This window comes from Cucurbita maxima, unplaced genomic scaffold (assembly GCF_002738345.1).
Source record: "Cucurbita maxima cultivar Rimu unplaced genomic scaffold, Cmax_1.0 Cma_Scf00017, whole genome shotgun sequence".
Lineage (NCBI taxonomy): Eukaryota > Viridiplantae > Streptophyta > Magnoliopsida > Cucurbitales > Cucurbitaceae > Cucurbita > Cucurbita maxima.
The window spans coordinates 1,249,720-1,274,963 of NW_019272033.1; the positions used below are offsets into that span (position 1 = coordinate 1,249,720).

The following is a 25,244-nucleotide window of genomic DNA, read 5'->3' on the forward strand; positions in this document are numbered from 1 at the left end:
TTTCTTTAGCCAGCTCTATTGCCAATTGCCAATTACAAATGTTTTAACTCTAATTAAATTTTGTTTTCGAAGTATTACCTTTAAAATGTTCATTTTGAACGGATGTTCTAAGAAAAATATAACATCGCTTTTTAAAAAATAATCATAAAATCACAGTTCTTATGAAAAAAATCATTTACTTGCCATATAAATACTTGCAATATAAATTAAAAAAAAAAAAAACCCTATAATTGTTGAAGGAAGTTTAATTTGGTTGAATGAAAATTATATGGGTTAAATTAAACCTACCAAATTTGTTGTTAATTTTTAAAAATATATTTTTATATATTTATATATTTATTTTTACCCAAATTTATAATTAAGTTGGGTTAAAATTATTTAAACTATTAGAATTTCTTTTCCATAAAAAAATATCTTTGATCACAGTAGAAAAATAAATAAATTTAAACAAAAATTTGATAAATAGAATAGAAGTTCTGGATAAGAAAAAAAGGACTCAATTATGTATGATGAAACTGAAAAAACTGAAAATGAAAACATATGATCCTTTGTTGAGCGGACCTAACCAATGAAACTTAAGATATTAAACATAACAATTTTGATGAAACTTAAGATATTAAGCAATTATAGGTAGAGTGAAACGACTTATCTTTAGAGCGATAATTAGTGTATTAATCAACTCAGCTATAATTATTAAATTGGTGAGTTGTGGAACATTTATTCCAACCTTAATTTCTTCACCATATGTAGCTAATTAAGTATTAGTGTGGAACATTTATTCCAACCTTAATTTCTTCACCATATGTAGCTAATTCAGTATTAGTACTACCAAATCTTCATGATATGATGATTATGTCGTACAAACACCAAAGAACGAAAATGTTATCAAACGAACTCTACTTCGATATCGAAAGGGCTAAGACAATCACCAAAAAGCAAAACTTCGATAGCTAGATCTTGTGTGCGTATCGGGAAAATAACCCAAGCATAGAAAAGAAAATGGAAACCAAATTCACCCAAACCAACATCTTTTCTTCTCAAAATTTATATGTATAATAACTTCAATTCAATTTCATCTCAGATATGGAAGTACATTGTAGGCTTGTTGCAGTATCATCACTCCCTTTCCTTCTCCCCACCCTATTTACATATACTCCCAACACACAGATGAAAAACAAAAATTTCAGAAAACAGGTCTTCCAGAAAATCATGGCAAATGTACCGTATCGTACCGTATGGCGTATGCTTCCAACGCCAAAATCCCAGGTGAAGTCCTGAGGTAGGGAATCAGGGAATCAGTAGAAATAACAAGCACGAGAAAACTAAACTAGCCCGAATACTCACGATGTCGAAAAGAAGAGAAAAAGAGAAGGCTTAGGCTTACATTCCCATTGCCTATCATGGATCTCCTTCATATCTGTACTTGTAGTCTCCCAGCAATGCAGTGTATAGAACACGAAAAGGATTCCACAAGAGAATGACATCGCATCTAATAGCCTTCTTATACTTTGAGAATCATCAGCAGGTGGCCATAAAGTTGCAAAAACTATGCTTCATGTTTTGTTTTTTTAATGTCTTTTTCCAATTTTTGGCTTAGCATATGAATGGAATAGTGGATGGGTTGTAACCAAGATTTAGTACTATTTCACATTCATTGCAGCTGCCATATTCCTTAGCTTCTGAGAAATTTCTGAAAATGATGGTCTCATAGCTGGGTCTGAGTCCCAGCAGCTTGACATTAAAGCCTTCCATTCCGGGTCGCACCATGTCGGGATTTCTGGACGTAAACAATTGTTTACAATTCCTCCTGCAAACAACAAACAAGAAGGATACAATGAAATTACATTTCCTTGGCCTACTTCAAAGATTAGTCTTTCTTTGGTTAGATACCTAAGAAGGCAAGCAATAAGAGATTGATGGGTAGACTACGGATCTAATAGCCAATTTCATGTGAGACGAAGAGAACGAAACGTTCTTTATAAGTAGACGCATTTTAAAAATCTTGAGGGGAAGCCCGAAAGGGAAAACCCAAAAAGGACAATATCACCACTAGCAGTCTTGATAATTTCTTATTCATATAATGTTCTGAATTTAAAATTTCAAAGCCCAGTTGGATTTTTCATCTGCAGTAATCTTAAGATATGATTGCATTATTAAATAGAAGATTCAAGAAATCATTGCAAATTGCTAGCAAGTATGGAAAATAATATACGTACCTTTCCAATATCATATATGTGCATAATTATCCTAGATCTCATTGACATTACTCCAGCAAACAAATGTTAATTTCAAAATTATTTCACGGATTCATGGTCCTTCCCCGCTTGTGCCGAACCGTGAATAGAGCATTTGCTCATAGTTTAAAAAAACAATGCATAGCTGATAGATAAGAGAGCATAAAGTTTCTCTCATAGTTCAATGCTCACCGATTATAGAAGCACAATGCATATCTGAATACGGTTCATCTCCCGTGAGTACTTCCCACATAACAATCCCAAATGAGTAAACATCGATCTGTATTCAACCAAAACAGTTTTAAGTATACAGATAAGCTTTAAAAATGTGATTAGCCAAATGAAGTGGTAAGAATGAGAAAAGGGTGAGCCTACCTTCTCTGTCACCATGTTACTTTTCCCACTAAGAAGCTCGGGTGCCATCCAGGGTAAAGTTCCACGAACCCCTCCCGATACTAACGTGTGTTGTCTCACCTTCGACAATCCCAAATCACCGATCTAAAAAATCATGCACACAGCATGTGAACTTAGAATTGAGGTGCTTCCGAAGATGCAAAATGCCCCCACGGTTCAATCTTTTTTCGCTTTCAGGCACGATGGGAGGAAATTTATAATTTTTAGTTGAAAGAAAATCTTTTTGAACCGTTGGCTTCATCGACAATATATGTCTGATGAGCTAAACATTGAAAAAGTTGAAAACAAAGAACAGAACAAAAGCAGTGGATTTATACAAGCCTATAGGTCCCGACACGAATAACAGGAAGAAAGTATGCTACAAAACAGAATAGGAAATAATAACCACAAACAAATTTAGCTCAGTGTACCTTGCAAACAGGCCTCTGAGGATCTCTCATATTCACCAAAAGGTTTTCGCATTTCAAATCAAAATGTACAATATTCTTCCCATGCAAATATTCCATCCCAAATGCAGCATCCATGGCTATAATTAGTCTCTTACGACGATCAATTGTCCTATAGAAAAGGTAGTACTTACGTCATATCACAATCCCAGTACGACTCACTATCAGAGCAGTTTAACATGAAATACATTCAATGAAAGAACAAACGATCCTTAAGAAAGTGAAATAAGAACTATCCCACAACAATTTACCTGTCCTTCTTGTGCAAAAACTGTTTCAACGATCCATTTACCATGAATTCTGTCACTGTTGCTAAGGAACCATCAGGACCATCACGAACAATGCCATAGAAGGAAACAACATTTGGATGGTGTAAGGAACTTAATATCAAAGCTTCCTTCCAGAAATCTGCAATCTGTTATAGGAAAGAAGTAAAAATCGATAACTACGTGTAGTCCACCAAAACATTGAACTGACTGAGTAACAAATCAATACAAAAAGTGGTATAAAAAAGCTGGTCAATATTTGGTTACACAAACTACACATTGTCACACAAACAAGTAACAAGCATATGGCAAGATATGGACCAAATTCTTCATTCAACGGAACCATAAATGCCTAGTGAAAGGAAGAGCAATAAGTCCAAGATTCTACCAGACGTTCCCTTTCTGAGGGTCGTCCAGCAAAACAGCTAGCTTTTATCCTCTTTATTGCAACATCAGAACCTCTCCATTTCCCATGATAAACAGCACCATAAGTCCCAGACCCTAGTTCACGAATCTCCTCCAGATCATCATTGTTAATCGTCTAAACAAAGAATACAAAGATAAAGCATCAAAGCACGAGTGAAAAGCATAAGCAAAGTCATAATGAACACAAGGAATAGCCAAAGCGCCTTCCAGAAACGGACAAAAGTATGAGGTGAAAGAAGATAAGCATAATTATAAGTTTACTTGTAATCCTCTTGAAATGGCTTCTTCTTCAGCCTTTGTTGGCTCAATTGTGGAGCTTTGATTCTCACTCCCAGTTTCCAACTCAGGTTCCCCATGGGCATTCTGTACGGCAAAGAAAACAACAAAAACATAAACAAATACAATGAAAAAATATTGTCAAATGTCAAATAAAATTGCTCAATTGCTTTGTCCTAACCAAGGAGCCTAGCTCATTAGCTGTCTCTTTTTTCCCTATTGAATCAGGTCTCCTTAGAGCGGTTTCTTCAACCATTGCCTCTTCAGATACTTCTAATGCTGCTCTTTTCACAGATGCAATCAACTCAGGTAAGAAACTCAGACGGCTGACAGATAGTTTTGGATTTTCAAGAGTCTCTACAGCAGATTTCAAGTCATCACCATTATCTACTGGAGTGTTTGTGCAAATTGAATTTAACGATTCAGGGGGTGCAACCTCAGAATATGTGTCATCAGTGTTATTCTGCTCTGGATGAGATACAACGCGTGCTTCAGAAATGTCAGCTTCCCCCATATCAGTTATCATGTGTTCGTTTCCTTCCCCAGGCACAATTTTCCTTTCCATCATCATAGCTTCATTAATCACACTAACAGTCCTCGGTTGTGGATTTTGGCTAGGATTAAAAGGTGAAACCATTTTTTCATGAATAAATGCTGAAGATGAATCTGATCTCTGCAAAGGAGAAGCGGCGAGGTTTATCTTATCTAGATGTGGTTGGATATGTTCTAAATTTGTGAATTGTTGATTGTCATGGCCAACCATGGTCGAACTGGTCTTCAAAACAAGTGCAGGTAAATGCTCTGAACCAGTTGCTCCCTCAATACCCAACATTTTCTGTGAGGATTCATGCCAAGGATTTTGATGGTCCGTACCAATATGAATGCGGGGATTACCCTCCTGCATGGCTCTGATATATCCTGGATTAACAGTCACATTCCCTTGCTGAATGGAAACAGATGCTTCATAAGGAGGAGCAACATGTGACGGGTTCTGAACATTTCGCCAGGCAGCATTTCCAGGCATATGCCTGTGTGCCACCGGAGGATATTGAGGATCTGCTCCATATCCATAAGGCATATTCATATAACCAACACCACGATCTTCAGGAGGAGGAACACACATATGTTGCCCACTAGGCACAACTTGGTCACGAAATACCTCATCATGAAAATTCATGGAAGCTTGGTAGCCATCAGTTATATTACCTTGTGTAGGAGGAAAATTTGAGCCAGAGCCATCCACAATGTAGTGATCATTCAATCGTCCAGCCCCAGAAACATATGTTCTCGTGTCATCCCCCCGCACGCTCATCTGGTGTTGCATAATCCATCCTCTCTCATGGGGTGGTGCCTCGTTATAAGCAGATCGAGGATCATTAATATTCTGCTCATTTGGGAAAATACCATGATGGAACTTCGTGTCAGCCTTTTGCATCAATGCCTCCCTATTCTGAGAGTATTCATGAGGAAGTCCATTTAACATATTAGCTTGCTCCAGGTGTGTTTGATACCGATGATAATTTGATCGACAGTGTTCACAAGAACTATTCCCATCAGGAACACCATGTCCGTGTAATATATTACCAGGGAACCCTGACTTTTCACTAATAGGTCCATTTGGCAGCCAGACAATGTTCTCGTTAGATTGTGGTTGATGTTCATACATATACTGGTGATTCATTTGCTCCCTGGCGTAGTCTTCAGGCATTCTTTCAAAGTATTTATCTGGAAAATCAGGGAATGGCAGACGGTACCATGCAGATGGAGAAGATGGATATTCTCCCACTGGTCTTGGATCATACATACCAGGATGCCTGGGTGAAACGAAAGCAGGACTCCACGGAGCTTCCATTTCACTATACCTTTGAGCCACAGATTGTTGTTGCTGCCCAGAACCAATATAAGGGACTGCGAGCTGATGCAGCTGATATTGTGACAAGGGCTCACAACTCCTCTGGGTGTGAAGACTACCTTCAATATTCAGTGGGTTCAAAAAATGTTCTATCCCGTGCACATCATCTATGCCACTAATTACAGGGGAATCTGGCATCTGTTGTCGAACAAAATCATTCATGTCATTCGAATTATTAAGAGCATCTACATATCGCCTCTCAGTATCCCTCTCATCCCCATCCACAAAAGGCAAGGAACATTCTTGTTCCGGATTTGAAAACAAGAATATCCTGAGCCTAGTGAATCCGTCACCGGAACCCACCTTATCATACTCTTCCATCATGTTAATCACATCATCATCATTGACAACAGACACAAGAGCATCAAGATCCTCATCTGGTTGCTGGTACTTCAACACTGCAGCCCCATCATAAAGTTCCCTCATCTTAACCATCAACTCCTCATATGTAATATCCCTTGGAGCACTCACAATCCTTGTCTCTCCCCCAACATAACGAAGCTTGCCATCTTGGGGGCGAGGCATTATACTTCCCAAGAAGCTGCACAGGAATTTAACACGCGGGTTTTCATCATTCGAACCAGGATTCGAGACAGGTGAGGAATTAGGGGCTGAGATCGACGTTAAAGGGCTATCCATCTGTTTGCAGTCTGATATTTGAACGTCACTAATCGATGCAGCAGTTCTTAGTCTTGCTCAAACATTGAATTTCTAATCACACACCACAACAAAATCACGCAATCCTAATACAAACCAAAATTTTGAAACCAACCCAGAAAGCAACTCCCAGGTTCCTCGGTTTTCAACGAACCAAATCCTTCGGTTTCCCCATATCCAATTGATACATCATCAGGAATAAAAAAAAACATCCCGACAAAATCATTCTAAACGAGAAGAAAAAAGAAGAAAATAGTAATGAATCAACCAAAACAAAGCAACCCCAGAAACAAGACTTAAAAGAAAAATGGAGAAATTCTAAGAACAGATCAAAAAAGCATTCACATCCTCCAATTTACAAAGAAGCGGGAATTGGGTACCTGAGAAAACGAATCAAAAGGCAGCAGGGTAATGATAAACTAAACAAACCCAGATGGGAATTTGAGGCTAAAGCGAATTCGTTTACAACTAAGACGCAAAATCCCTCCTTAGAGGGTTCTGAATATGGGGAGTCCGAGGGAGAGAGTGTCCATTAGCAGACAAAGTCTGAGACGACGATGAACCTAAGAAGATGATTGGAAGAGATGGCGATTGAAAAAGAGGACCGCCATGGGAATGGTGGCTAAATTTTTTTGTTTTGGTTCTTCCCTCTTCTTCTTTTTTCGAGGGTGGTTCCAAGCGAAGATGCGATGCCTGTTCGCCAGGTAGCGTCCCACGTGGCACTACGTGGTTTCTGCGTTCGTCTCAGCATCTTATTTATCTCCTCCAAGGATATGCCTATTCCATTTATTGCTATTCTCTTTCCCTTTCCAAACAAAATATATCTTACTTTTTCTCAAGTGTTTTCTATTTATGTCACTTTTTCAGTTTAATTTCTAGTCATTTATTCCAATTTCTATGCTTTGCTTAAATCTTTTAAAATATCTCTTATACGTTAACACATTTGTTATACGGTTTTTTTTTCCACTGATTTAAGCTTCACTTTATAATTGTTACAAATAATTTGATCCAAATTATTTCTACAGAGATATGTGAGTGAGTGGATGTATTCTATATAATGAATTTGTATAAGACTAGATTTTGAAATGTTTAATCTAATCTTTATTAATTCGGTTAATGTTTCACATGATTATCATATGATATTAGTCGTGAGGTGTTGTCATGTTTTTCTTGTAAGAATTTGTTTTATTATTCATGAGAGGATCAATGATATATTCATGGATACAGTGAGCTTTTGACTAAGTTAAAATTATCAATAACTGATGAAGGATTAACTTACCCGTAATGAATATATCTTTGAATACAACTTATCCTTTAATATATAAGAATGCCAGTAGAAGAATATATAGATGTATATACATGGGAAAAGCAAAAGGCTCCTTCCCCATGGTTGTATTTTAGGTAATGATCCAGCATGTTTGAGAGCAATTAGCCGGGTGTCTTTCATATTCAACTATCTATGTGTTCCGACATATCCAAAAGGCCTTGAGAATTGAAATACGAGTAATTAGGTGATAATAAGTGGTAACAGTCCAATTAACCCTTTTGGATTTGAGATAGAAAATGTGTTGTCCTTTCGCTATTTAGTTTTCCTACGATGATAATTGTTATGATATGATTGATCTTATACATTCCAATCATTTGTTGATGGGAACATTTTGTTCATGAAATATTTTCAATGTTGCATTACGTTTAAGAATGAGCGATTTCCATTTGTGAGACTTCATGCATGTCTGTGGTTATTATAACTGATACGAACGTCTTGAGATTTGAACTAATATCATTATTGGAGAACAAAATCCAAGAAGAAGTTAACACAAGGGAAAGTTTTGGAACATATTAATTTGATGATCAAGATCAAAAATAAGAGTAAAGGAACAAAGTTTCTAAACTTGTAATTCGAATTACTCCACAAAATAGCTTCATTAATGCTACTTGAATGACTCTAGTATGCAAATCTAAACACAAGAAAGGCAAATCATGGCTTAAGAAACATAATACACAATTTTAATTTTAATATCCAAAATCTTTATAATAAAGCAATAATATGAATGGCTATTTATGTGAGATCCCATATCGGTTGGAGAAGGAAATGAAACATGGTGTGGAAACCTCTTATTAGTAGATGTGTTTTAAAATCGTAAAGTTGACGGCGATATGTAACGAGCTAAAACGGATGATATATGCTAGCGATTTTTGGGTAATGCTACTACTCGGGCTTAATTTGTAAAGTCTCTATCTATTCAGTACAAATGGTTTAAAGCTAGACACTTTGTGTGAGCGAGGACGTTGTCCAAGAGAGTAGATTGTGAGATCCCACATCAGTTGGAGAAGAAAACAAAATATTCGGTGTGTGCGAAAGTAATGCACATCGTACGAAAACTAATGAAGTATGGAAAGTATTGCTTGATCAGCGAGTTCTATGTGTTTTAAAATCGTAAAGTTGACGGCGATATGTAACGAGCTAAAACGGATGATATATGCTAGCGATTTTTGGGGAATGCTACTACTCGGGCTTAATTTGTAAAGTCTCTATCTATTCAGTACAAATGGTTTAAAGCTAGACAGTTTGTGTGAGCGAGGACGTTGTCTAAGAGAGTAGATTGTGAGATCTCACATCAGTTGGAGAGGAAAATAAAATATTCGGTGTGTGCGAAAGTAATGCACATCGTACGAAAACTAATGAAGTATGGAAAGTATTGCTTGATCAGCGAGTTCTATGTGTATGAAAACTATATAATATAATATAGTTTTAGTTTGGTCGTATAATTTTTGATTCAAAAGCCGTCCAAAAGGAGAGATTTTTGGGCAACATTCCATTCATTCACAGTACTATTCACTTTCACATCGAGCTTCCCTTGCCCTTTCACCTCTCTTCTCACTTCACCAAACATGGGTCAAGGCACTCCCGGCGGACTCAACCAGCAGGGTGGTCTTCCTGGCGACCGCAAGCAAGATGATCCCAACAAGAAGGACAAAAAGTTCGAGCCAGCGGCGCCTCCGTCGCGTGTCGGCCGCAAGCAGCGGAAGCAGAAGGGTCCTGACGCCGCCTCCCGCCTACCGACGGTCACTCCACACACCAAGTGCAAGCTCCGCCTTCTGAAGCTCGATCGAGTCAAGGACTATTTGCTCATGGAGGAGGAGTTTGTTACCAATCAGGAACGGTTGAAGCCCCAGGAGGAGAAGAATGAAGAAGATAGATCTAAGGTCGACGACCTTCGTGGGTCGCCCATGAGCGTTGGGAATCTGGAGGAGCTGATTGACGAGAATCATGCGATTGTGTCGTCGTCTGTCGGTCCTGAGTACTATGTCGGGATCTTGTCGTTTGTTGACAAAGACCAACTGGAGCCTGGATGTGCGATTCTTATGCACAACAAGGTAGGTTTTGTTACAGGTGTTAATCTGGCAATGTTTCGTTTCTGTAACTAGAAAACGTCGAGGAGTTGAATAAATCTGCATTTTTTAGATGGATTTTTGCAATTGGTCTGTTTACTTTTCGCAATTCTTCGATTCTGGGTTATTGAGCTGCTGCATTTTTCTCGTTCGTGCATTTTTAACATGTATTCATATCAATTTCTCAAGGAGGACTATATCGGGTTAGGGTTTGTTCGCTTCGGGAAAATTTGAACGGAAAAATGAGCCCTAGATTAAATTTTATGATGACTCTGAGCTTAGAAAATTGGATGTCTATGGTGATGTGCAATATTGATGAAAATTACTTTCTGATTTGTGAAATGTGGATGGTTTTTTTGCACTTTACTCAGGTTCTTTCTGTTGTTGGGCTTCTTCAAGACGAGGTCGATCCCATGGTATCTGTTATGAAGATTGAGAAGGCTCCATTGGAATCCTACGCTGATATTGGTGGTTTAGATGCTCAGATCCAGGAGATTAAAGAAGCTGTAGAGCTTCCTCTTACTCATCCTGAGTTATATGAAGACATTGGAATTAAACCCCCCAAAGGAGTTATACTTTATGGGGAGCCTGGGACAGGGAAAACATTGCTCGCAAAGGTATCTATTAACGTAGCCACACACACGCACACACACGAAATTGTGTTACTCTGGAAATTAGAACGAGTATTGATTTAGCAGCGGTGTAATGTTTTTTCCAACTCTCACGCTAGTGAATTGGTTGTTAGAAGTTCTATATTTGCTCACCAAGTTGACATCCATTAATGAGTTGGACTTTTACTTTATGAATTTGCGGCGAAGTCTTTGCTGCATAAGCTGTGCTTGACTTTATCTGTAACTTGATTGTGTTCAGGCAGTGGCAAACTCCACTTCAGCCACTTTCTTGCGTGTAGTTGGAAGTGAATTGATCCAGAAGTACTTGGGAGATGGACCTAAATTGGTCAGGGAGCTCTTTAGAGTTGCAGATGATCACTCCCCATCAATTGTATTCATTGATGAAATCGACGCAGTCGGTACAAAGAGGTTCTCATTCTAATGAAAATTCTTGGGACACATTTTCTATGTTGGATGCAAGCAGCATTCCTTATTTCATTGCACGTATTTATATGTTGGCCAGGTATGATGCTCATTCTGGTGGCGAGCGTGAGATTCAAAGGACCATGCTTGAATTGCTGAACCAGTTGGATGGGTTTGACTCAAGAGGAGATGTTAAAGTAATTCTTGCTACAAATAGAATCGAAAGCCTTGATCCTGCCCTTTTACGACCTGGAAGAATAGATAGAAAAATCGAATTTCCCCTTCCAGATATAAAGACAAGAAGACGCATTTTTCAGGTGCTTCAATTACCCTCTTGCCCACAACCACCCGTACCCTTGAATGTGACTTTGATCGCAATCGACTATTTTTTTTATCATATGGTTTTATTAACGTTGCTGTTCATAAAATCTAGATTCATACATCAAGGATGACACTAGCTGAGGATGTGAACTTAGAAGAGTTTGTAATGACCAAAGACGAATTTTCTGGGGCTGATATCAAAGCAATTTGCACCGAAGCTGGCTTGCTCGCTCTAAGAGAACGTAGAATGAAGGTAATACCGTTGTACATAACGACTAACAAACTTGAACAAGATTTTTCTCCTCTAGCTATATACACGCAGTGCATTTTAGCTCCCGATAAAGTTGACAATATCTGAAAATTGGTAGCTAAACAGTGAGGGTTTCCTGCTGTATGCATACTTCTTTAATTACTGGTATAATAGTATGGCTTCATGATTAACGTGTGATAACTTGCTTTGTTCTTCAGGTGACTCATGCAGACTTTAAGAAAGCAAAAGATAAGGTTATGTTCAAAAAGAAAGAGGGAGTTCCAGAAGGACTTTACATGTAATGGAGTCGGGACGTCGATGCAAAACATGTACACATCTCTATTCACATGGGCTTGATTTAATCTTCATTTTCCCCTTATTTAATCTGGAACACGGAGGATTTAGCACCCAGTTACCTGGTTGAGACGTTTCTTTTAGATTTGAAATGAGATACACGACAATTTGTTAGAGATGAATCAGGTGACGTTCTTTTTGTTAAAAGAATGGGCCCTTTGAATTTATATCTAGAGATTTGTAATGCTGCTGCTGCGATAGAAGTACAATCAGCAGCAAGGAAGGTAGTATCAACCACAAACTGGCTACATTTTTTCTGTTCATTGAAATTTTATTGACGGAGATTGATGATTGTCAGGTGATGAGTTATTTCTTTTCGTATCTTTTCATTTGAGAAGAAACAAATTTGTTGATGAATGAAATTGCAATATCAGGTAGGAAGAATCCATCCCCAAAGCAAATTACAGAAGATTCTTTTAGTTGCAAAGGGGGAAGGGAGAGATTTATCTTAAAATTTGAGCGCTTAAGAGTGCCTCAGTTGGGCTATGAAGTCGGGGTTAGTAAGTCGGTGGAGCTAATAAGTCGGTGTTTCGGGTGTTGAGTATGAGTTTTGGAAGTCTGTGTTTGTGGTGCTGATTTGCGTTTGTACTTCTTCATAAATGGAGGGCTTTGTACGATATAAAATCTTAGGGTTGGACTTTGAATGTTTGTAGGGAATTTAGATGTCTGTCATTCTTGAATTGGGGTATTTGTTTAGTGAAAGACCAGCACTTGTAAGGATTTCTGGGAAACCCTAGAATGGTTGTGTGCTTGTTTCAATCTCATTTTTCAAATTTATTTATTAATCCTTGAAGTTTAGATTTTTTTTTTTTTTTTTTTGCCTTTTGGCTGCGCCAGTCATATAGGGCGATCGGACTAGGCAGAGTCAGAACGTCTTTAAGGTTTATATTAGGGAAAGCAGAGTGAGGGGAAGAGGGGGCTGCCCTCGGCCCGATCATCCTATTTGCTCCAAGAGACAAGCATGGTTCTATAGTTAAAACAATATCGTCACTTTCGAAGTGACCCCATCGGATGGCAGCCCTTTCAGGGGTTCATGACTAACATGGAGTGAATCTAAAAAAACTCATTTTAATGATTCAAATATTATAAACGAGAACCAAATAAAATAAAACAAACAAATAAAGCAGAAATTATTCTAAAAAAGTATTTTAGTGATTTAAATATTATAATTAAGAGCTTTATTAATAACCAAAAAGTTCTAATATAAAAAAGTCTTGACTTGTTTAATCTTATAAGACAGTAACAATATCAGAACTGTGAAAATGTGTTTCCTTATTTCACTTCTCATGCTGTCCAGCCATCTCCAGAAAGGTAAGGCCAGAAGATGATGAAGCAAAGCAAGCGAGAGCTTGACAGAAGACAGAGAAATATGTAAGAAGAAACAAATGGAATAATAACAAGAAGGAAATGTTTGCAATACGATACCGATCGACACCAGCTAAGACAGAGCTTGTGCCATTATCGAGCGATGAGACAACTGTTGCTCATAAAGCTCTCGGAAAATTCGGTATTTGGCGTCATGGTATACCTTCACCTTCGAGTTTGTAGACGGATAAATCACCTGCCAATTGAAGCAAAATTTTAATGGTAAACACTAGTCCCTGAGTAAGATCATGGGACAACAGGAAAGAACAATTTGATGCATACCTGACCAGCAGCATTCAGAGCTTTCATGGCCTCTTGCAAAGTAGAATATTTTCTAGCAGCCACAGCTCCAAGAATGGCTGCACCTAAGAGCACGGACTCGCGTTCCCGAGGTAAAATAATAGGACAACCTGCTCAATCACCAATGTTACCCGGGTGTAAGATCTAAATGATATCAACCTACTGGAAAAAACAGTCCAAATGCTTAGTTCTGAAGGATCACATAGAAGAAAATCTTAGAAAATATCATATCGAGGGAGGAGAGGTGAAGCACAACCAGTAATATCAGCATGCTCTTGAATGAACAAAGAATTCTTTGAAAGGCCACCAGATGCAAGTAAAGTGCTAATCTGTTGGAGGAGAAGGAACAAAAATAAGGAGAAATACTTGAAATAAACTATAGAGTTCATAATGCTGAGACAGATATTTAACTTTTGCCCAGGAGCCCCTTCAAACACACACACAACATTTGCATAAAGATGTCAATTCTTCAAGTTGGATAGCTCTTTCTAATGAGTTTTGTAATTATCCTTTCTTTTCCGTTTCAACCCATCAGAAAGTGCTAGCATTCAGTGGGTAAAGAGAGTGAAATAAGTTTATTTGTAGCAGTCAATAAGGATCTGATCAGGTTCCATCAAAGGGATGGTGGGGTGTCTAAACTCAGAATTTATTGAAAAAAAGAGGATCTTTCTAACACAACAAGAGATCACCGCAACTAGTTTAATACTATTGTGAGATCCCACCTCGGTTGGGGAGGAGGATGAAACATTCTTTATAAGGGTGTGAAAACCTCTCCCGAGTAGACGCGTTCTAAAAACCTTGAGGGGGAAGTCTGAAAAAGAAAACTTAAAGAGGACAATATCTGATAGCAGTAGGCTTGAGCCGTTACAAATGGAATCAGAGCCAGACATCAGGCGATATGCCAGCGAGGAGGCTAAGCCCGAAGGGGGATGGACACGAGGCGGTATGCCAACAAGGACGTTGGGCCCTAAAGGGAGTGGATTGGGGGGTTGCACATCGATTGGAGAAGGGAACAAATGCCAGCGAGGACGGTGGGACTCAAAGGGGGATGGATTGTGAGATCTCATAACGGTTGGGGAGGAGAACGAAACATTCTTTATAAGAGTGTGGAAACCTCTCCCTAGCAGAGCATTTTAAAAACCTTGAGGGGAAGTCTGAAAGAGAAAGCTCAAAGAAGACAATATTTGCTAGTGGTAGGCTTGAGCCGTTATAACTATCCAATCCCATTTGTCTTAAAAAAACAAAAAAAAAAAAAAAAAAACTATGAATTCACCATACCTTGTGACCATGGGAATTGCAGTGCTCCACAATATGGCGAGTGCCATATGCAATAGCCTGAACTGTGGCAAGGTACAAGATAGCCAGCTCTTGCTCACTTGTGTCAAGTGTTAAACCATGGATCACTCCTTTGGCTTTTGGATCCGAAATGGGAGACCTAATCCATGATGCAATGAAGTGTTTTGACAATCTCTAGAAGGGGAAGGAACAAAAAGAACAGAGCAAATGATTCAGTCATCCATTCACCTATTTCCATGAAAATCAGGAAGTACGTGTATATCTTCAGTCAAAGCAGCAAGAAATGGACTCTTTAGATCAACCATCAAACTCTCCAACAACTTGTTCAAAATATCAAACACAGAGACATCTGAAAGATTAAAAAGACAAAAAGAAAAAGGAAAAGAGGAGATAGAACATTCCAGATTAGACACAATCATTGAAGTATACCCTACTTTAATCACAGTACACAAATTAATATCAAAATATAATAACAAAAACGTCATACTTTGCGAAGCAGCACAGTTTGAAAGATGAGGAGAGGCGACATGATTTTGAATTAAGTGATCAAGTAGAGCTCCGGTAGCACTCTGACCACCTTCAGTGAGCCAATACTCAGGTACCATCGCTGTCGTTTTAGAAAATCATATATCATGTATGTATTTTTATGGCAATCATGTGATCACAAGAAAAAAGAAAATACTTCTGTACAACCTCTTTCCTAAGCTAAGAAAGAAATAGATGCTTCATATAGGTAGTTTATGTAGTAAATTAAACTCAGCAGCAATGACTACAAAATAACAAATTTGTAACGGTCTAAGCCCACCGCTAGTAGATATTGTCTGCTTTGGCCCATTATGTACCGCCGTTAGCCTCACAGTTTTAAAGCGCTTCTGCTAGGGGGAGGTTTCTGCACCTTTATAAGAAATGCTTCGTTCCCCTTTCCAACCAATGTGAGATCTCATAATCCACCCTCCTTGGGGGTCAGCGTCCTCGCTTGTGCACCACCCAGTGACTGGTTCTGATACCATTTGAAATAGCCCAAGCCCACCGCTAGCAAATATTGTTCGCTTTGGCCCGTTACGTATCACCGTCAGCCTCTCGATTTTAAAATAAGTCTGCTAGGGAGATGTTTCCACACCCTTATAAGGAATGCATCGTTCCACTCTCCAACCAATGTGGGATCTCACAATCCACCCCCTCGGGGGCCTAGCGTCCTTGCTGGCACACCGCTCGATGACTGACTCTGATACTATTTATAACAGCCCAAGCCCACTGCTAACAGATATTGTCCGCTTTGGCCCGTTACATATCACCGTCAACTTCACGGTTCTAAAACGCATATGCTAAGGAGAGGTTTCCACACCCTTGTAAGGAATACTTCGTTTCCCTCTCCAACCGATATGGGTAATTGACACAGAACATATCCATGTACATTTTGACAGTACAAGCATTTTGATCGTGCCAGTTAGAGAGCATAGTCCACCTGCCCCTTTCTTCTTTACCAGGCTACTATTCAAAATGAAAAGTTTGACAAAAACTTGGAATTAATTTCAATCATACCTGACCAAAACGGTCCCCAAACACCAGGAATAAAGAGTTTATCCCTTGAGACAGCCATATGGCAGGTAGATGTTCCACAAACCAGCGCCATACGATGCAATATCGTCTCCTTATCGAACTCTAGAATAGTTATTTTCAATATGAATGAATGAAAATATAGTAAGGAAAAAAGATGAACATATATAGGATGAGCCACAACCTTTAGAATCAGAACCTTGCACAGGTATACTTTCCATCACCCCAACTCCACCTGCATGAGCATCAATCAATGAAATACCAACAGGGATTCCAGCAACCAAACCCATTTCCTGATAAGCATAAAGAAAAAAGCGATTCAATCAAATTAAAAATGACTTTGAAGTTGAAACTTTTCTCCTTTTCCCCTTGAATATGCATGCGAATTTGCTAATATGGAATTTACTAACCAAGTCAAAATTTTGAGTACTAGATTTCTTACCTTTGCAGCTTCTGGAGTCAGACCAGAACCCAAGGGATGACCGGGGAATGCTACACTTCTTCCTAATGACATTATACATTGTTAACTTTGTACAATCAAGAAACTTCCTTTGCAATCAAAAGGTAAACTATCAGAGAGAAACTTGCATTTCTTCTGAACGGATGTGCGAACGAGTCTTTAATGCAAGAAATAAATCAAGATAGTTCTGCGCTCGGAACACGTCAATGCAAAACGATGTCGAAATTTTTAAGTATTTCATCAATAAGAACACTCAAAACCAAGATATATTTCCAAGTGATTTGTTCAGACCTATTTTGGCATGGTGACCATCAACAAGATCTCTTAATCCAATTTCCTCCCAGAAATCATCATCCCATCCACAAGCCTCCATGTTTCGGGAATCCTTTTCGTTGTACTGTGACATGTGTGCATGGCCAAGGTAGTTCCATTTGCACACAATGGTGCAAAGACTGCGCGTATCCTCATCTGTTGCCCTAGAACATGCAGATAATGACCATATAGGTAAGAAAGATACTGAAATTTCAAGAGGTTTGGCAGTCGCTTTACCTATATGACAACCAATCACTCAAGTCCATCCACCTGAACACCATTGACCATGTGTCTGGTAAATTTTCTTTCACCCAGAGAAGCTGCAAGAATAATCTGTATCATAGCATATTCCATGACACATTTATAAAAAGAGGCATATCATGCACTTCATCTCAATAGTCAAAGATCAGATTATAGAACATGAAAGTAGAAAGTGGAAACGGAAAAGAAAAAAAAAAGTGGAAAGTGACTGCATCTGTAATAAAAGGTGTATCTTGCACTTTCTCTCAGTTGTCAAACACAAGCATACAAAACATAAAAGTAGAAAGTGAAACGGTGAGAATTGAGCTCAAAGGGTCCGTTTATTCTGTAACAGCACAAGCCCACCGTTGGCCAATATTGTCCTCTTTGGGCTTTCCCTTCCAAGCTTCCTCTCAAGGTTTTAAAACGCGTCTACTAAGGAGAAGTTTCCACATCCTTATAAAGAATGCTTTGTTCTCCTCCCCAACTGATGTGGGATCTCACAATCCACCCCCCTTTGGGACCCAGTGTCATTGCGGCACTCGTTTCCTTCCCTTCTCCAATCGATGTGCCAGCCTCCTCACTAACACTTCTCCCGGTGTCTGGCTCTGATGTCATTTGTAACAGCCCAAGCCCACCGCTAGCAGATATTGTCATATTTGGGCTTTCCCTTCCGGACTTCCTCTCAAGGTTTTAAAACGTGTCTACTAGGGAGAGGTTTTCACACCCTTATAAAAGAATGATTCGTTTTCCTCCCCAACCGATGTGGGATCTCACATATTCTCTCCTTGCTTTAGTATGTTATAAAAGCATCTATTACACTAAGAAAATCTAACCAAGACGATTGTTAGAGTTTGTTGTACGAGAGAAATCACAGACATTCAATGATGAAGATAGATCATGAGAATTCCTTTCCGTTTTTGTTTTCCAACTTTTGTAACTAAACACCCTAAGTAAGATGGGGATGTGGGTGCATTGTTGCAAAACTCAGGGAGCAAAGATTTCAGATATACTTTTACACTAGATAAATGAAAATGGATCCTTTTTTGAAGCAAATATGCATAGCACAAAAAAAGGATCAAACATCTATTTGGGTACCTTGGGGGGCTGCATCTCAGGGGAAAGAGATCCACCACAGTATTGTAATACTGGTGAATTGGAAGAGTTGATCCTTTCAGCCTGCTCTACGGCTCTATGATCCATCCACACTATTACATTTCTTCTTGAATCACCACTCCAAGATACTGTAACTGGTGAACCATCAGCGTCGACCGCAACTGAAAACAAACCGACGAATATTATCTAGTGAGTTGGTCATTCTTTAATAGAGCAAGATAAAATGACCGACGAATAACATACAGACCAAGAGAGCAGGTAGCAGCAAATCCAAGACCCTTCACTTCCTCCCCTGAGACGTTCGCCTTGGAGCATGCTAATCTTACTGCAGCACAGACTGCATGCCAGATATCTGTCGAGGATTGCTGGTTTGAAATAGAAAGCTTATAAATAATCATGCAAGCCCAACATTCTTTGGGCAGGAAGCTATACAAACGACCATCATTGTTCTAAGGGCAGAAGCAAGCTGAATTGGATACTAGAAGGACATTACCTCAATGCAATTTCCATCTCTCCAAATCTGAATTGGGCTACTAGACGAACCCAAAAGTTTCCCACTCTCATCAAAAATACCTGAAACAGAAGTCCAATATAATAAATTTCTACAGTCAAAGAAGGCAATCTGAGGAACAAGAATTTGGATAGGAAGATCAACAAAACGTGAACTTTATTATTTTTTTTTACTGTTCATTGGAAACAAAACATACAAGGATATATTCAAGATGCTTAGCTCTTCCACAAAGTAATCCCAGAATCTACTTACTATCCAAATTCGCTAATCTTTTACATGTTTAATACGCTCACTTCCGCCTCAACTAGGATAGCATACAAACTACTATCTAACTCATGTGCTAACTATCTCACAACCCCTTGAAACTAACAACTAGTTAATCTTAAGCTGTCAAAACAAGCCAACAATAAGTTTTTATGTACTTTTCAGCTGTTGGGAAGCAGCCAATCGAGTCCCCAACCAAGCAAACTAGGAGTAAATGGGTACACATGTGAGATCCCACATCGGTTGGAGAGTGAAATAAAGAATTCCTTATAAGGGTGTGAAAACCTTTCCGGATTTTAAAACCATGAGACTGATGACAATATGTAACGGGCTAAAGTGGACAATATCTGTTAGTAGTAGGTTTGGGCTATTACAAATGGTATCAGAGCCAGACATTGAGCGGTGTGTCAACGGGGACACTGGCCCCCAAGGGGATGGATTGTGAAATCCCACATCAGTTGGAGAGGAGAACAAAGTATTTCATATAAAGGTGTGAAAACCTCTCCCTAACAAGGGGCTATACGTAACTGACAAAAACAGACAATATCTGTTGGCGGTGGGATTAGGCTATTACAACACATCTGGCCAAAACTGACCTCTCTACTTACAACATTTTCTCTCGCACCCCAACTTGGCCAACAAAGTTCCAATCAACGACTTCTACGGCTGCTAACTAACCTCCAGTTGATCACCCACATAAGATAAAAACACTCACCCACTGTTCAACACCCTTCACATTTCATAGCACATAGAACCAAAACAGACAATCAATATCCATCATCCTTGAGTACAAAAACCCATACAACACCGCACATGCAGACTTCAAATGCATCCCAATTTGAACCCAGAACGCAATAAAATCAAATGAAAACAATATCGATCGGTAAGTCAAAACAGAGGAGTAAGGAAAAGGAAAAACCTGCGTGAGCGCTGGCGGTGCCAGCGTTGACGCCGAGGAAGACCGGTCGAGGGGGAATGACGGCGTCGGTTGCAGAAGTGATTCCGACAACAGAGGAAGGGAGTCGAGTAGGAAGCGATTGAAACCGATTCTGCTGACCGAGCAATGGAAATGTCTCGGACCAGGAATTTCTCTTGGCTTGCATTTTTGGTTGCACTCGTGGATTTATCGTATGTATAATAATCTGGATCTTTGTGTGTGCTTATCTGCTAATCATTCATGATCAATAAATCCTGTTTTTGTAAATCAGGGCATTAACAATGTTGTGATTTATTGCTGTAATGCATCAATCCAATCGAATCCAAACGGCTGAGCTCAAGTTAGTTATGAACTTAGCTCGAGGTGGACAGATACCAGTCCCTCAACCTTTACAATTTTATCTTAGACGTCCTTAAAAAAGAACTACAATATATTGATGAAAATCTTTAAAATTTTAAAATAACTTTTAAGAAAAATATAATTATCAATGAGTTTATGAAAGTTTCAATAATTTAAATTAAAAACTAAAACAAAAAGTTAAAAATATATTTACATCTCCTTCCTATTCTATTTTCTCTCACATCTTCTTTAATTAATTTTCTAACACTTTTCTTTTTTCTTTTTGTTTATTACGTTCTTATTCTCATTCTTCCATATTCTTTTAATATCTAAAAATGTTCATTGAATTAAAGCACCATTCTTTTGATATCTAAAAATGTTCATTGAATCAAAGTATATACTCGATATAGTTGAATAGGTATATCAAATTTGTAGTCATGAAGATTATGTTGATATTTTTGCGAATAAATCTACTTATTGGCCAGTTTTGAGGATTTTAATTTTTGAACTTTGTGAAATTCTTATACTTTAACTTAGAAGTTTTAAGTTTTATTTAAAATTACCGGATAACTTTAAACAAATTTTTTGGGTGAAAAAATTGTGATTGAGAATGGTAGAGAATTTCTTCCAGAAATATCTTCATAATCACCAAAATCTATAATTCAAATGGTAAAACATTAGTATAACTTAATAATTGAGATATATACATTTGTTCTGGAGGTCATAGGTTGGAACGATTACACTATCTAATTAGCATGATTGTTTAACAAATTTAGGGTCGAATCTCTTAGTCTAATTTTGATTAAAACCATAATACTTCGATCAACTTCTAATTTATATAAAACAAAAAAATATGCCTAGTTACAAAAGCTACTAAATTAAATGGATGATCCATCTTGATCTTGTTCGAAATGAGTAAAATCATACACATTTGTAACAATATCCAACATGCACATTATTCTTTAAAGTCCAAGTTTAAATTCCAAAGCAAGAAGGTTTAGAACGAATTCAATAAACAGGCTCTACCTGATGATTATATTGCACCGAAAAAGGGATTTGTCATTGCAGATTCTAACAGTGATCCAGCAGTGACTAAAGCCCCCCGGTCGACTTTATCCCGGGGAAGGTACAGAAACTCTCCTCCTCTCTCAAACCCGCAAAGCTCCAGAAACTCTATCCCTCCTTTCAAACTCCCAACTCTCTCCTGTTCAAGAACAAAATAAGATGCTGATATTACTTCCAACAATGCCTGCAATTCCTAAACACTAACCTTTCTAATTTAGAGCTTCAAAAATGAAAATTTAGTTGGATCTCATGCTAAAGTTTTCATAAAGCTCAATTGCAATGGAATAATGAGAAGACTTGGGAGAGAAAAAAACGAGCAAATGGAACGAGATCTTGCAAATACCAAAAACATGATTTATAAGAGTCCAAACCCAAACCCACCGTTAGTAGATATTTGTCATCTTTGAACTTTCCCTAGAAGACTTTTCCTTTTGGACTTTCCCTAGAGGACTTTCCCTTTTAGACTTTCCCTCAAGGTTTTTAAAATGCGTCTTTTAGGGAGAGGTTTCCACACCCTTATAAAAGAATTATTCATTCCCCTTCCCCAACCATGGTGGGATCTCACATGATTCTTAATAAATTAGTAATTATCAGTTCTTGCTCTCGTGTGCTCATAATGATCTTATAAATTTTATTGAGTTGAATGTCTATGAAGACTAATTTACTTTAGTGCTCAAACTACTACGCAACAAAGACCAAGAACTGCAAGAAACTTTTGGACCTCATTGGTGGATAATATCTAAATTTTGTAGAAATTTTTACATGCTGTTGTAACTATGAGTTCATAACATAATCAACATATAGGATTAGAAAGTTTACCTGGAACAAAGGGTTACTGAGTCGAATCTTCCTAAACTTTTCCTCATCAGGATTTTTGGCTACATTTCTGACATAGATAAAGAGGGTTCGGTAGGCAGTTCTCACTTTATCAGAATCATCCTTGAACCCAGAAATAGAACAATTAGAAGCATGAAAGAATGTTAATCTAGCAATTGTGACGTTTTGAAGTAATCATGACTGATAAGACTTTAAAAGAAGGGTTCATCAATAAATGAGTCACACATTTTCCATAGATATCATTACCTTTTGATGGCGCCTAAGAGACCTTAAGCATTCTCTCATAGAAACTGCTTTACTAACTGAAGTTGCTGGCAGTGAATTCTGCGATCTAAGTTCATCATTTTTCCCTGCTTCGGTGGCGTTAGATTTTGTATCAAGGCTTTCAGACCTTTCAGAGAGCATTCCACTATTCCTCCTTCTTTCTATCTGGAGAGATGTACATAATTTATTTTTTTTATAATGTATAGCTTTTGTAATTTCCTTTTCCTAACCATAGCCGTTCTCTTAGCTCAAAAGAAGCAACAAAATTATAGCCTTTTTGGCAACAAGCCTGTTATAGTTATAGCTATACAACGTATCCTAAGCTGAAGTGATATTTATCCAGGATATGATCTTAGTCAAAAGTAACAAGCAATGTTGCAGCAATTGGCAGAAGGTTTAAACATTACAATGACAGAATATTTTTCCTGCCCTGACAATCAAAAAACGATATTTCTGCGTGGGTGTGTCACAAAAATTGAAAGCTTAAGGATTTATTATATACAAAGTCAAAAGTTTAAAAACTTTTAAGACACGTTTTTAAAGTTCAAGGATCTATATGACTTGAAAATTCAAGGATTAAACCAGTAATTTAACCGTATTTTAATTTGGATGATTGAAGACAAGAAATCTCCTTGAAGCAGATAAAAACTTAGACTTGGGAAACCATCACCTTCAAGGATTTGAGACTAGTGACCAAAAACCAGTATACAACCTTAGTTCCAAACCAGATAAGGCAAAAAATCAGATAGGCAGCTGTAATTCCAGACAGTAACAACTAGTAAAGAGCACCAGCATGAAGAACAGAATTTCCAGACAGAAACCAAAATTGATGAATTGATCACATGTTGGAAATAAAAATAAGCTATTTAATTATAAATCATGGAGAAATATATTATTGCTAATAAGATAAAAGAAGTGGTGGAGAAAGCAACCTTATCTTGTTCAAGTTTTTGTAGAACTTTTTTCCTTGCTCTCTGCTCCTCCTGTTTATCAGCTTGCCTAGAGTCTATATAGCTGAGCAAAGAAGAGTAAATCTTTCAATTCAAACAGAAAGTTACAATGATTTAAGAGATACAAGAAAATTAAGAACGAGACTGATAAATAAAACACACCGTTTCCGTTCAGCTTCTTCTGCAGTTCTTTTTGCTTCTTGTAATTCTTTACCAGAACGAATTCTGTCCTATAAAAATTGCAAGCATAAACTGATGAAAATAACATACAGTTAAGCTTAAAAATAACATAAAATGGAACCAAAATCAAAATATATATTCATGATTGGAGACTGTTGGGCATACCAAGTGGTCAACGCTTAAAATTTGTTACCCACAATCACAACACTAGAGCCAACAAATAGTGAAGGAATAAAGTGGTGATAATTGAATGATTTGCAAAAGCATGCCAAGAAACGCCATATACCATCTAGTAATACACATATAATGGTAAATTTCCAAGCCATAGCATTATCAATGCTAAATTTACAACTCTTCATGTACCAGTTCTGTTGATATGCAATTATTGCTAATTTACTACATTTATACAAAATAATCTTCAACCAGTTAAAAAGAATAAGATGGAAAAATCACAGATTTGTATGTGATACCTTCTCCCTCTGTCTTTCTAACTTTTTTTCTTCTTTTTCTTTTTCTTTCCGTATTTGATCCCTAAACAGAGAAAAATAACAGGGAAGTTGAGGGAATTATTCGAGAACTTAATGTGATGGCACTTCAGATTATAAAATTCTAAATTTAAGATGGCTCTAGAGTGAAATAAAATGGCAGAGTGATTAATTTAAACAAAAAAGAAAAAGAAAAAAAGTGTAAAGCATTGAAGTCTTTCACAATAAACAAATTATGACATCATACCTTAGTTCCTTAGCCTTTCTTTTCATTTCCTCTGTGATATGAAATGGTTCAGGAGATTCAAGATCAATGTCTATTGCTACCTGCATAACATTCCTTAGTTATATTTATCAGCGTGAAACTAAAATCTAATCCACCACTTTTAATAGCAAAATTCCTGTATTATGGTCTTCCAGAGCTAGTGTACCTTAAGTTGAAAAGCACGAAATATATATAACATCGTATAAAAATTTCAACAGTATTTTGATTTGTAACGACCAAAGCCCATGACTAGCAGATATTATCCTCTTTGAGCTTTCCATTTCGGGCATATTGTCTTCTTAGGCCTTTTCCTTTTGGGCTTCCCCTCAAGGTTTTTAAAACGCGTATGCTAAGGAGAGATTTATACACTCTCATAAAGAATGCTTCGTTCTCCTCCCCAACCGATATGGGATCTCACAATCCACCCCCCCCCCCCCCCCCCCCCCCCCCCCCCCCCCCCCCCCCCCCCCCCCCCCCCCCCCCCCCCCCCCCCCCCCCCCCCCCCCCCCCCCCCCCCC

General features: G+C 38.0%; 4 protein-coding genes across 9 annotated transcripts in view; 1 reads left to right on the forward strand and 3 right to left on the reverse strand.

Annotated features, from left to right (window-relative positions):
• Positions 1-1,011: 1,011 nt before the first annotated feature.
• Positions 1,012-7,298, reverse strand: LOC111492314. The gene is made up of 10 exons (XM_023141610.1): positions 7,012-7,298; positions 4,244-6,858; positions 4,048-4,149; positions 3,749-3,901; positions 3,346-3,509; positions 3,059-3,206; positions 2,610-2,732; positions 2,427-2,514; positions 1,385-1,807; positions 1,012-1,274 (listed from the first exon to the last, which is right to left on the reverse strand). The coding sequence occupies exons 2-9, from the start codon at positions 6,611-6,613 to the stop codon at positions 1,641-1,643; spliced, it is 3,315 nt and encodes a 1,104-aa protein (XP_022997378.1). The 5' UTR covers positions 6,614-6,858; positions 7,012-7,298; the 3' UTR covers positions 1,012-1,274; positions 1,385-1,640.
• Positions 7,299-9,452: 2,154 nt separating this feature from the next.
• Positions 9,453-12,286, forward strand: LOC111492336 (26S proteasome regulatory subunit 4 homolog B-like). Its single transcript, XM_023141643.1, has 6 exons — positions 9,453-10,009; positions 10,396-10,641; positions 10,895-11,064; positions 11,159-11,375; positions 11,492-11,632; positions 11,848-12,286. The coding sequence occupies exons 1-6, from the start codon at positions 9,524-9,526 to the stop codon at positions 11,929-11,931; spliced, it is 1,344 nt and encodes a 447-aa protein (XP_022997411.1). The 5' UTR covers positions 9,453-9,523; the 3' UTR covers positions 11,932-12,286.
• Positions 12,287-13,144: 858 nt separating this feature from the next.
• Positions 13,145-20,713, reverse strand: LOC111492324 (FGGY carbohydrate kinase domain-containing protein-like). Of its 2 annotated transcripts, XM_023141625.1 has the most exons (15): positions 20,324-20,713; positions 19,123-19,202; positions 18,877-18,994; positions 18,612-18,790; positions 17,511-17,593; positions 17,253-17,437; positions 16,944-17,005; positions 16,686-16,794; positions 16,487-16,606; positions 15,432-15,551; positions 15,173-15,293; positions 14,927-15,083; positions 13,905-13,977; positions 13,631-13,758; positions 13,145-13,544 (listed from the first exon to the last, which is right to left on the reverse strand). In XM_023141625.1, exons 1-15 carry the CDS (start codon positions 20,505-20,507, stop codon positions 13,422-13,424), a joined length of 1,842 nt encoding a protein of 613 aa, XP_022997393.1. In that variant the 5' UTR covers positions 20,508-20,713; the 3' UTR covers positions 13,145-13,421. The 2 variants fall into 2 exon arrangements, with proteins under 2 accessions (XP_022997393.1, XP_022997394.1); XM_023141626.1 differs by lacking the exon at positions 20,324-20,713 and having other exon boundaries at positions 18,877-18,981; positions 19,123-19,195.
• Positions 20,714-21,534: 821 nt separating this feature from the next.
• LOC111492361 (UBX domain-containing protein 1-like) overlaps positions 21,535-25,244 on the reverse strand; it is a 5,364-nt gene continuing 1,654 nt past the window's right edge. For all 5 annotated transcript variants that reach the window (XM_023141678.1, XM_023141679.1, XM_023141677.1 and 2 more), the window contains exons 4-10: positions 24,709-24,788; positions 24,447-24,507; positions 23,959-24,026; positions 23,779-23,860; positions 22,829-23,011; positions 22,565-22,684; positions 21,535-21,884 (exon numbers count right to left, since the gene is read on the reverse strand). In XM_023141678.1, coding sequence (XP_022997446.1) covers positions 21,714-21,884; positions 22,565-22,684; positions 22,829-23,011; positions 23,779-23,860; positions 23,959-24,026; positions 24,447-24,507; positions 24,709-24,788 — 765 coding nt within the window. In that variant the 3' untranslated portion in view covers positions 21,535-21,713. The remainder of the gene's footprint in view (positions 21,885-22,564; positions 22,685-22,828; positions 23,012-23,778; positions 23,861-23,958; positions 24,027-24,446; positions 24,508-24,708; positions 24,789-25,244) is intronic.

Coding starts and splice junctions, on each gene's coding strand:
- LOC111492314 (XM_023141610.1), bottom strand. CDS start 6,613: ATGGATAGCCCTTTAACGTCGATCTCAGCCCCTAATTCCTCACCTGTC. Junction 4,150..4,243: donor CTAATGAGCTAGGCTCCTTG/GTTAGGACAAAG, acceptor TTTGCCGTACAG/AATGCCCATGGGGAACCTGA. Junction 3,510..3,748: donor CCTCAGAAAGGGAACGTCTG/GTAGAATCTTGG, acceptor TTCCTATAACAG/ATTGCAGATTTCTGGAAGGA.
- LOC111492336 (XM_023141643.1), top strand. CDS start 9,524: ATGGGTCAAGGCACTCCCGGCGGACTCAACCAGCAGGGTGGTCTTCCT. Junction 11,065..11,158: donor GACGCAGTCGGTACAAAGAG/GTTCTCATTCTA, acceptor TATGTTGGCCAG/GTATGATGCTCATTCTGGTG. Junction 11,633..11,847: donor TAAGAGAACGTAGAATGAAG/GTAATACCGTTG, acceptor TTTGTTCTTCAG/GTGACTCATGCAGACTTTAA.
- LOC111492324 (XM_023141625.1), bottom strand. CDS start 20,507: ATGCAAGCCAAGAGAAATTCCTGGTCCGAGACATTTCCATTGCTCGGT. Junction 19,203..20,323: donor CACCGCCAGCGCTCACGCAG/GTTTTTCCTTTT, acceptor CTTCTGTTTCAG/GTATTTTTGATGAGAGTGGG. Junction 15,552..16,486: donor TTGGGGACCGTTTTGGTCAG/GTATGATTGAAA, acceptor CTAAAACGACAG/CGATGGTACCTGAGTATTGG.